Below are 12,013 nucleotides of genomic sequence, written 5' to 3'. Positions count from 1 at the left end.
ATCTGCAGTTTGGTTTTCTCACAGATACTCACAGAAGATTCCCTGGAAGAGGCCTTAAGTGGCCTGTGGCTCCAGTTCAGCAGCCTGAACACTGTGTGGGCTGCGCGTGGTGACTATTTGTGCTCTATATGAAAATTTTTGTTCTTGATTTTTCCAAAATTTATCGAGTTTTGCCTCAAAACTCTCTACTGAGTCAGCGTTCACTACCCACTCTGGCAAACTGTTCCAGGTATTAACCACCCGGTTGGGGAATGAAAACTTCCGAACATTCAGCCTAGCTCTTGGTTTAAAGATTTTCTTAGAGTTTCCCCGTGTGGTGCTATCTTCCCTTAAATCAAAAAGTCCCTCTGTACAATCTATATCATATTTCCTGGTTACAATTTTAAAAGTTTCAATTTGGTCTCCCCGGGATCTTCTATATGCCAGTGTGGGCAACTCAAGCTGTCTCAGTCTCTCTCCATATGGCAGGTCTTTCAGGCAAGGCACCAGCTTCGTTGCTCTTCGCTGCACGTTCTCCACAGCCTCAACATCCTTCACCAGGTGTGGACTCCATACCTGGTTGGCATATTCTAAATGGGGTCTTACCAATGCAGTGTAGAGTGTCTTGAATACTGCAGGGTCAAGGTGAATAAAAGTTCTTCTTATCAGCCCCACAATCTTATTCGCCTTGTTAATTTTTCGGCCAGGTGGTCTGAGAACATGAGCTTGTTATCAATGACCACACCTATGTCCTTTTCTACCCTGGTCTTATTGATTTTACTGTACATATTATAAACTTTGTCCTCAATTTCTGATTGCCCAATCCTCATGTGTTTACTTTTGTCTGGGTGAAAATTCATGAGCCATTTTTCTGTCCATCCTTTGAGCTCATCTAGGTCCTCTTGCAGCTTGTCACAATCTTCCCTTTCCTTTATCTTTCTAAAAATCTTAGTGTCGTCTGCATACAGGAACACTTGGCTGTCATGTTTGATTGAATCTGGCAGGTCATTTATAAACATTACAAATAGCAAAGGACCCAGCACCGAGCCCTGTGGCACTCCACTTGTCACGTCCTTCCATGCTGATGCCTCGCCATTGACCAGGACCCTCTGCTTCCGACCAGTCAAAAAACTATGAATCCATCTGAGCACCTTGCCTTCCACTCTATAGCTGGAGACTTTCTTCATTAATCTCTTATGTGGGACTCTGTCAAAGGCCTTCATGAAATCCAGGTAAACCACATCCACAGCCAGCCCTCGTCAAGAGCCTCAGTCCATGCGTCAAGCACTTTGATAAGTTGCAGCACCGTCGATCTGCCTGAGATGAAGCCAAATTGCTTATTACTAAAGAGATTGTTCATTTTCATGTGCAATAATTTCTCTCTCAAAAGTGACTCCATCATCTTGCAGAATATACTAGTAAGGCTGACCGGCCTATAGTTGCCTGGATCACATTTATTCCCTTTTAAAATGGCTGTGATGTGAGCTACCCTCCAGTCTTCTGGTACCACACCATCCTGCAATGAACTGCTGTATAGTATCCTCAAAGGCTCCAGCAGTGTCTCCTTCAATTCCTTTATGATCCTAGGGTGTATCCCGTCAGGTCCAGGTGACTTGTTTCTTTTAAGGTTTTCTATTACCTTCCTTATTTTATCCTGTGTTATTTCCACATTATCAAATCTTGGGGCCTCTTTGATGTCAGCTACTGGTAAGTTTCCATCAGGTTCATTAATAAAACCCCAGCAAACTGTTCAGATAATATATCTGCCTTTTCTTTATCACTTGTTGCTTTTTCAATTTTCTCCTCATCCTTATATAAGTCTCCAATCCGTGATTTGGTTCTTGTCTTGGACATCACATATTTCCAGAAGATTTTGGGGTTCTCTTTAATATTCTTCGCTATTTCTCTTTCTTTGAGTTTCACAGCATTTCTTGTTTGGTGTCTAACCTGATTGTTTATTCTTCTGTACTCCTTCTCAATATCCACTGCCATAGTTGTGTTGTTTTCCTGTCTTTTTTTCTTTAGCATTTCCCATAACCGTTGTTTTCTTTATTTTTGACCACAGCTTGTCACTCATTGGCAATGACTCGTTTGTTCTTTTCCTCATCTTTTCTATATCTCCAATATGTTTCTTAGGTACACACTCTTCCACAACCTCCTGCAATTTGTTAATAAATTTCTTCCATTTGTAATCGACGGTTATTTCCTGTGACAAAAACTCTTCCCAATCTATATTGAGACGATTTTTCATAAGTTGATAGTCTGCCTTCTCGTACATGTACACTTGTCTCTTACTTCTGTCCTCTAGTTCGTGTGTGGCTACAGCAAAAGTAATGCAAGCATGGTCACTTTTTCCAAGCGGTGTATCTAACACAATATCATCTACTATTGAGTCATCATTGCTGAATATCAAATCAAGTGTATTGCCTGTGTTGCCTCCTCTTATCCGTGTTACGTCCTCAACATGTTGGGTGAAAAAACAATCACGTACCTTTTCAACAAACAGTGTGCTAAATTCTGTTGCTCCAGTTTCTGTGGTGTAGTTGTTCCATTTGACTTCGCAAAGGTCTATTGCACTTGTGATCGATGCTCTTCTAACAGTTTCTTCAGACTTGCAAAAGGCTTTGGACTTGGGTTAGGAGGCAAGGTGTGCAGGTCTGACACAAGTGTGCTCAGTATCAGTGGACGACCCGTAAGGCTGTAAAACAGAAATACAAGAGAGAGCATGTGCGAGTGTTCGAAAAGCGCGGCGAATAACAGGGCCAATAATGGCGTCCACATCTTAGGTTGTCCGACGGTACTCGCTCTATCAAGGTAGAGTTTGTGTGTGTGTGTGTATGTCAGCGTTACCAGATTGTCGTACTCGGCATACTTTTTTCGTCTGCTTGAGACCCAAAGCTGTCGAGCCTACACTGATAACGATATACACTTACAATTAGAGTTCAGATGGTTAATTATCGATGTTTTTCTACAATTGTTACGGGTCAGAAACAGGAAAATACGATGCTCTGAGTACGATAATCTGGTAACGCTGGTGTGTGTATGTGTGTGTGTCCATCATGGCGGCGCCCGTAAACACGTCCTCGGACCTGCTGGCTGTGACGGGGGACGGCAGTGAGTGTCCCGCATGGTAGGCCCCCTAGGGGACCACCAGGGTTTTCACAGGGGCCCTCAGGGATATAATTTCAGAAGTGCCCCCGTCCCAAAAAACACGTGTTCCCACAGGTCCCCCAAGATCGTTTAGGGCAGGGGATAGGTATAACTTGAAAAGAGGCATAACCCGAAAAGTAGACATTTGCGACGGAAATGAGGTACAAAATCGTGCAATTCACTACATCTATCACCAGAAAAACATGAACCACGTGAGAAAATCATTGGTTGGGTGAAACTGTAAATTGTCTTAATACTGATTGTGGGTCGATTTTATTTCAGTGAATGTGCTGCAGTGACTAATAACTTGTGGAAAACTAGAGACTTTCTAAATATTAATGTGTAAAGTTTATGAGTGCTCCCAAGCACATCGTATTATGGCAGCAGGGGCGGTCAAGTCAGGCCCAGGTGGTTCACAGGGAGCAGCATCAGGGGTAGCTAATGGGGTTAATAGGGACTGTAATTTTGTAGCCGAGTGGTCAGACTTACCCTGCATCCCGGGGTATTAAATGGCTTCATTCTCACCACAGGCTCAAGGGCCAGTGTGACGGAGATGAGCACCGAGGCCATGCACAGCTGTGGTGTATGCCCCCAATTTACCCTTTTTTACTATTTTAGCTGCAATAGGCTACTGTTTTAGTGGTGAGTGGTTACTTTCCCAGCAGCAATAGGTTGCAATTAGTATGGTATTAGGTTTCTATCTGTTAGGTCCTGTTGGCTTCTAAATAGATACAGAGATGGCTGAACGATCTACACTGCTGTGTTTGTTATTTGTCCTGACAAAGACACCACGCAATGCAATATCTGCAATGCATTTGCTATAGTGTTTTTGTAGCTGTTTTCTGGCGAAAAAAAACAGCTGTGAGGCTAATCACTGAGTGGTGTTTGGTAATCAAAATTTAGTTGTTTGCTGAGTAAATCAAATAAATTGGTGAAAATAGTAGTACCTTTCATTGCTTAATGAGTTAAGGACTATATTATATAACACATCATCATTTACTTTTATAAAAATAAAAATAAATCTTTGGTGGGACATCTCCCGACAGGCAGGCGGCTGCCGACATGGTACCTGGTACAGTGTCAAAATTTGTCCACACTGTGTTTGTAAACAAAACCAGCACATGCACAGATCAATTTGGGACAACTCACTACAAAGGGACTGAGCATGACACCACACCGGGGATCAAACCCAGGCCTTCAGAAAAGAAGTCAGGCTGCCCTGACTTCTAATCTGAATGCACAGGTATGATTCCTGGTATTCAGTTCTGTATATGTATTTCAAGATTTTTTTACCGTTATTGCAATTTCTCTGATTAATCACTGGTGGTTGATACTTTTTATGTGATAGTTTTTAACTTGCATATCATCAATATGATTACCAATTCTGACAAATTAAGATTTTATTACCGAACTCTGGTGTTTGACACTCTTTCTGGTAGATTTTATAGTATTCTCATCATTGCTATACATTTTTGTCACTGAATAGTATGATCCTGAGATTTGAACAAATTAATGATGATAGGTTAAATTGACTCACTCTAAAAAGCATCCTTAGAGTGGCATATAATACCCTAAAGAATACAGTTGTCGACCCCCTTAAGCTGTGTCAGTACCGACACTCACAAGCACTTGGCTATTTTCCACTACATTTGCGTCCTGGATTGATGCATAAGACTTTCTTGTGGTGTACATATGTTCATTTGAATGGGAACCACAAGGAGGAAAATACATTTCATCGGGTGAGCTGAAAAAGACTACACTAACCAAAGGATGGGACAGCAGATAAAGGGAGGAGGGCGAGGTGGCTAGCAGACACTATTGTAGTTGCCAAGTGCGGTTGGTTCAAAAACTATTCTCGGTCAGTTCCCAAGGATTTGACCCTCTGACCTTGTCCGTTATATCCGAATGTAAGGTCACAGTACAGCTGCTTAACAACACGTGACTACAATAAACAAAATGTCCAGCACCCATGCGGCCACCTAGCGGGTGTTGCAGACACTAAGCAGGGGAAGGAATCTATTGTATGGGAAGACTTTTGTTTCAATGCCTAAACTTGGCCAGGCATATGTCAAGCAACTGCCAGACTTACTGAGTCCAATATTTTTTACCTGGATTCTATTTCAATTCCCAGACTTGACCTGGCATATGTCTGACAATTGCTGGCTCCTGGATTTTGTCCAACCAATCCAATATCTGGGATATCAAGGGTTGAGTGTATTTATTTAAGTACGTACCTGCCAACTTATTGAGTCTATGGGTCTAAGTACTATTTCAAGTACATTAAGCAATTTTTTTTACCCCAAGCACAAGTATGAGTACAAATTTATTAAAGAGTATGCCGGTACTTCAGTATGAGTATTTGTATGTGGACCCAGCCCTAAAATATGCACATCAGTTTTTCCGTTCATGAGTACGAAAATTTATGTTTACGGGTGAACAGGTGCAGGTGCCACTTGTACTTCCATGCTGTCTGAACTGTGCTGCACTGGAGAGCTGGTGGAGCCGAGTCATTTATTTAGTAGGTTATGTAACTAGATTGGTGATGATAGATTACTAGTTTAGTGCCTATAGATTACTTATTCAGAGGCGGTAGGTCACTATCCTGCAGGTTAATAGTTGGACAGACAGGTTTGGTTAGTGTGAATATTGGTCAAAACTTGAAAACTACTGGTTTCCAAAAAGTGGAGTCACTTTCTGAGACAGGTGATCTTCCGGTATGATGCTACGTTCACTATGACTTAGATGTAGATGTTCATTCCTATCACCACCACCACCCTAGGAGTGACCTGCATGTGTGGTTTGTTTCAGGCACCAGGAGTGTGGTGGAGAACCTGCTGAAACAACCTGACAGACGACCTCCACAGGACAAGCCACGAACTTTTAAAGTAGGTAATGTTGACAATTATGATGATTACTCTCCACAACCCTTAATATTTTTTGTTTGCATATTATTGGTCTCTTTGTCAGCTTGAAGTCAAGGGCACAGTGCTCCACTCAAAGATTGTTATAAATATGCATAGAACAGCTGAATGAATGTTTGTCTTGGTATAGTCAGACATTAGCTACGTATAATAACCAATAGTATTTGGCCTAACTGAACACTTTAAAAGCAAAGAAGGTGTTTGCTACCTGCAAGAAAAAAGACATCGTATCATACAAATGATGAGCTATTTTCTCACCTGCCGATGTACAGGTAGCCAGGAGTCCCCTGCTGGACCAACTACAGACCTTCTTGCCAGAGTTTCAACGGTCCACTGAGCAGCTACTGTCCCAGCCTCCACAGCAGCTGCACCATCTCAGTGTCGAGAACACAGATGATGATGCCAGAGTTGTAGAGATGGTTAGTCTCCTGCTGCTTGAGTCAAAGAGAAAGGATAAATTGCCTCATTGTATTAAAAATAGTAGTTGAGATGCACAAAAAGTAAAGTTACTTTTGAATTATAATGTATATTGAGAATGCAGTACTTAGCACATATGTCAGTCACTGATATTCTAAATTCATTGTGTCACTTTCTAGTTTGAAGCTGTAAGAGATATTTTATATTGAAGTAACAATATCCTTTGCTTATAACCTCTTCAGCCTGTGAATTGCATCCCTCTGTAGTATAGAATATGAAGTAATATTATGGCATTAGTTATCATGTAGTTTTAAGTGAATTGAGTCAATCATACATCGTTGTTTGTTGAAGCTTTAATAATTTCCTTGCAGTAAAAATTTGTCACTTAGTTAATGAGAAGTATGTAATAAGTTTTAAGTGAATTGAGTCAAGCATACATTGTTGTTTGTTGTATGGTTGTATGAGAGAAATGAAACCCAGAGTGGGGGAGCTTGGTCCAGGGCTGAAAGTGAGAGGTATGGAGGAGTCATTGGTTGCGGGCCTGTTTGCACATGATACAGTATTGTTGCCAGAGAATGAGGGGACGCTGCTGAGGATAGTGGATGAGTTTGACTGGGTGTGTAAGAGGAGAAAGCTGAGAGTGAATGTTGGAAAGAGTAAGGTTATGGTATTTGAGAGGGCGAGAGAACAGGTCATTGATTTTGCCAAGCTTTACAGAGTTAGAGCAGAGGGTACAATGAAGTGTAGGATAAGATTAGGGGAGGAGAGAATGGAGGAGGTGACTGAGTTTAAATATTTAGGGACTGTTTTATGTAAACATGGCAGTATGGAAGGTGAGGTGAGGGAAAGAGCAGTGAAGGGCAGACAGGTGGTGGGTGCATTGGAGAGAGTTATGAAAAGGAAGAAGTGTGAGCATGGAGGTAAAGAGGAGGATAAGGAACAGTATTATCCTGCCAACTCTGTCATATGCATCAGAGACGTGGACATGGAATGCAGCACAGCAATTGAGAATACGTGCAGTGGAAATGAGTTATATAAGAGGTACACGTGGTGTGTCAGGATGGGATGGAGAAAGTAATGAAAGTGTGTATGAGCGGTTTGGTATGGGTGCGACAGCGAAAGGAGTAGAGTGTGGAGTTGGTGAAGCGTGGTGCGCTGAGATGGTTTGGACATGTGATGAGAAAGGGATAGAATGAATTAGTGAAGAGGGAGGGGGTGTCAGGGGAAGACCACCTGTGAAATGGATCAATAGGGTGAGTGAGTATTGGAGCAAGAGAGTTGGAAGTAGCAGGATTGAGTGTGTTGAGAGGGAGTGCTAGAACAGGGAGAGATGGAGACATTTCTGCTGCAGCCACCACCTGGAGGGAAGTTCCTGTGACGGAGCAAGGCATCGGAGATATAGATAGATAGATGTAATAATTTGTAGATAGACAAGCTTGTTGTCCATATATTATACAGCAAGATTTTAAAGCCATTCATATTTTGTGGTACAGTAGCTCACCATTGTCTGTTTTGTGTCCCACTTAACAGAACCTCCTGTTGGGGCAAGGAGCACCCAAGGACAGAGGGGATGATGGGCAAGGCATCCACAATTCAGGGGAGGAGACTAGTGACAGTGACTCAGATGATGACCTGCTGCAGACAAGAAGAGTGACAGCTGAGAACCTGCAACTGCCCGGTGAAGTTCAAGGCAAGCGGCAGCAAAGCCTCATACAGGTGGTGTCTGAGAGCTGTGAAAGGGAGGAGGAACTGTCTGATGGAGAGGTGACAGTGGCATCTTCAGCCTCTGGGGAGCGATGAGTGTAGTCGCACTATTATCCCCTTTCACATTACACCCATGCGTGTCTTGATTTGCTTCACAGTTCTACATGGATCGAAAATGTCTAAGAATGTCATAGGTTTAAAAGATGTGAGACTCGCAGAAACTGAAATGGAATTAAAACAAAAATAAAAAGGTTGAGAATTTTGTTAAAAGATACTTTAGTAAAGGAAAATGTAAGAGAATATTGCATGAAAATTGTATGTCTCACAAAACTAGGAAAGGACCTGTCAAGAAATGAAGTGATGTGGAAAGGAAGAGAAAAAGTGATCACCAAAAAGTTTAGTAAGAGATGTCAGGGAACCATGTGAAAGATGAAGTGTAATGCCAGGAATGTTCAACTGTATAGGCATAGCTGTAGACTGTGATGCATGCCAACAGTGGCATATTTTTTATACCTACTTTTCAAAATTTTATATGTAATATTTATTTTTAAGGGAAGGTTAGTTGGGGCCTTTCTTGGTACAAAGAGGAGCTGAAGTTGTGCCAAAAGAAAGGAAATTTCTGAAGGCGGAGGAGCCAAAGATAACACTGAGACAGCCCTGGGTTACATGAAACATTGAAGTGTAAAATGAATAAAGATCAAGCAGCAAAGGATCTTTGGGTAATATAGAGGAATGGCCAGTGTTTAACCCTTTGCTGTGCGAAAGCCTGGTCGGGATACCAAAAACACATGTTTTCACAAGCGTTTCCCGCCACCCGGTGATAACGTGTACATGGAGTCTGTCTCAGCCAATAGAAGCATCTTTCATCACACACTCCAGCCAATCACAGCTCTTTAGTTTACCTGGCAGCTAGCTGGGAGCGAGAGAATGTGCCAGTGTGGGCTGAGAGTCAAAAATGAGTGAATTTCCATAAAATTGCTCCTCTTCTCACCCCACCCACACCTAACACAATGGAGGCAAGTTTACCAAAACCTTAGAGCACATAGCTAAATAGTTGTACTACATGCTGATATTTAGGGGGTTTTGGGTGAATACCAGCAAATTGGGCAAATAGCCTGCACGGGTACTTCTTTAATCCAACTTTACAATGGATGGGTGTGTCAAATATTATTATTATTATTATTTTTTTTTTCAAGAGTAAAAGTGTCTTAGAAAATCCTCAATTTTAACATATTAAAAGGGTTTTTTGATACCTCCACTATTTCTATGAGTTCCCGGGAAAGGGTTAACACCATCATGTGGCAAAGCAGGGGAGGGAGACAAGCTCAAAATTGAGGGGCTTGTCCACCTTCTTTCCCATGAATGCGGGAGTGAGGCAGGGCTGTGTCCTTGCCCCATCACATTTCAACACTTGTATGGACTGGGTACTGGGCAGAGTTGTGGACCAGAGTCATTGCAGAGCATCCATTAGCATTACCAGGGTCACTGACCTTGTTTTTACCGATGATGCAATAATCCTGGTGGAGTTGCTGGAGGTTTTGGTGATGGCTCTCGAGGCACTGCATGAGAAGACGAAGCCCTTGGGACTTCGGGTCTCCTGGGCCAAGACCAAGGTACAGGTGTTTGGAGGCTTGGTAGATGAAACAGTACAGTCTGTTCATGCGTGTGGCGAGGACGTTGAGATCTTGGAAAGTTTCATGTATCTTGGTAGTAGTTCATAACAACGGTGAGTCTCGCCAGGAAGTCTTTTGGCAGATTGGTCTGGCCGACGGTGTTATGGACTCGCTAAACATGAGTATATGGCATTGTCGATATCTATGCAGAAGGACAAAGATCCGGATCTTCAAAACCCTTGTGCTCCCTGACTTCCTCTATGGTTGTGAGACATGGACACTAAATGCAGAGGCGGATTGATGTCTTTGGTAATAAATGTCTACGCAGAATCATGGGATATCGTTGGAATGACTTTGTGTAAAACTGGCGACTATTCCGTGAGACTGATTCGACATATATTACCTGCCAGGCTATATACGGGCACGTGGCACGTTACCCTGAAGCTGATCCTGCTCATTGGGTTGTCTCTGTAAGAGACAATCCTGAGTGGAGGAGGCCACGGGGACGCCCATGAAATTCATGGCTTGAGCAAGTCGATAGATCCTGCCGGGAGGTACTCAGGATGGAAAGGGGGCATGCATGGAGACTCGCCTGGAGGGACCCTTGGACTTGGCATTGTAGGGTGGGCGAGGCGACGCGCTCCCCGGCGTATGCCCCCACTGATTGATTGATTAATTGTGTGCCATCTGTGGTTATTTACTAAATATATAATACAGAATAGATAAATAACTATGCTTAATAGGAGGTGGCTGAGTGGTTAGCGTGCTGGGGTCACATTCACCACGACACGGACAACGTTGGTTCGAATCCCCACGCTACCACCTGGGATTTTTCAGTCACCGAGTGGCCTAAGGCTGTATTCTTAAACATTTCGACGTCGAAGCACACATATTTTACAAGGCTGTCGTAGGAGTTATGGGCATTTCCAGGGGTACTTTTATGGCCCTGGTGGCAGTTTGACCCTTCTTCTGTACCATGAACCTACAAAAACATTTATAAGAACCCGATTAATCTCCTTTTCGGCCTTTGGAAATAGTTGATGTGAGGGGTGGAAGCCTCTAAGAATACCGTCCAAAGACTACCCACATGCTGTCCAGAAGACCACCCATCAACCTGGACTCTAGAAGAAACCGTCCAGTGAATCAAGTATGAGTTCTGGGGGGCAGCATGAGCCAAGCATAACTGGCGCGACTATAAAAGAATAAGAAAAATTAAAAAATTGCCTGCGCCACGATGGGCTTGGGCCGACCATCTGGCCCCTGAAGAAAGCCTACCGGCGCTATAGGCAGGAATGTAAAAAATAAATAAATAATGACCCCTAACTTTTCGTAACTGTATTTTCTCTATAACCTTACAAACTTGATGAAGTTTCTCCAATTACCCCCAAAATTGTGCTTCCATGCTGACACCCTGTCTGGCCAAACTCTTTCGCCTCTGCCTTCAACATCTATTTTTCCCTTCTGTGCCTAAGAAGAGTTTGCTTTCTTGTCTTTCTAATTTTTTTAAAGCAATCCTATACACAGTGGGGTTTCACAGGGCTCTGTTGTTTCTCTTACTATTGTATGTATGGAATATGTGTTTATATGTATGTGGGTGGTTCCACACAAACACACTTTTGAAAAGAGTAGAGTCAGTCTTTTCACCTCATCTCTCCTTCTCTTACTGATAGTCTTAAACTGTTTAAATTCTGCCACAAAGTTGCCTTTATCTGTTACTGATATTTTCATGCTATGCTCATTGCTCTTCTGAATTTCATTATTGCATGCATCCACCACTCCTGCAGCCACACTGCACAAGCCTTTCTACTCTAGTTCACCAGTATTCTGTCCAAACCTATAGGCTATATTGTCCAAAGCAGCATCTAAACTCTCAATCATCCTTTTCGTCTATTTTCTCCTTCCAACGACTTGAGTGCTTGCAAGAGGGAAGTATCAAAAAGACACCTCTTTAACCGAATCCGACCCTGTCTAGCTACTCCTACTATATACTATTTGTAGGAACAGTGATATGAGAAGCTTTTATTCGCCCTTGAGTTGCCTTCTTTGTTGTAAAAGAAATATAGTAAGGTAGATAAAAAAAAGTATATACCTATACCGATTCAAATGAGCACATTTGATATTTCATTTCAAGCGTCAGTTTAATTTTCACTTTGTGTATAAAATTTGCTGAGATCAGTTAACACAACACTTGACATCCTAACCTTCAGGGGAACCCCATCCGGCCCACGT

At 42.5% G+C, this 12,013-nt stretch overlaps 1 protein-coding gene across 1 annotated transcript; it reads left to right on the top strand.

The window, feature by feature from the left end:
• The first annotated feature begins 2,990 nt into the window (after positions 1-2,990).
• Positions 2,991-10,960, top strand: LOC126986729 (NOP protein chaperone 1-like). The gene is made up of 4 exons (XM_050843098.1): positions 2,991-3,093; positions 5,938-6,018; positions 6,327-6,469; positions 7,998-10,960. The coding sequence occupies exons 1-4, from the start codon at positions 3,039-3,041 to the stop codon at positions 8,265-8,267; spliced, it is 549 nt and encodes a 182-aa protein (XP_050699055.1). The 5' UTR covers positions 2,991-3,038; the 3' UTR covers positions 8,268-10,960.
• Positions 10,961-12,013: the final 1,053 nt, after the last annotated feature.

This window comes from Eriocheir sinensis, chromosome 62 (genome assembly GCF_024679095.1).
Source record: "Eriocheir sinensis breed Jianghai 21 chromosome 62, ASM2467909v1, whole genome shotgun sequence".
Taxonomy (NCBI): Eukaryota; Metazoa; Arthropoda; class Malacostraca; order Decapoda; family Varunidae; genus Eriocheir; species Eriocheir sinensis.
The sequence above is the reverse complement of the archived record's forward strand: the minus strand, read 5'-3'. Positions and strand labels throughout refer to the sequence as shown.

Bases quoted from the DNA above. Each gene is read 5' to 3' on its own strand.
- LOC126986729 (XM_050843098.1), top strand. From the start codon at position 3,039: ATGGCGGCGCCCGTAAACACGTCCTCGGACCTGCTGGCTGTGACGGGG. The intron at 6,019-6,326 runs GTAATGTTGACA...ATGTACAGGTAG, and splicing joins GCCACGAACTTTTAAAGTAG to CCAGGAGTCCCCTGCTGGAC. The intron at 6,470-7,997 runs GTTAGTCTCCTG...CCCACTTAACAG, and splicing joins ATGCCAGAGTTGTAGAGATG to AACCTCCTGTTGGGGCAAGG.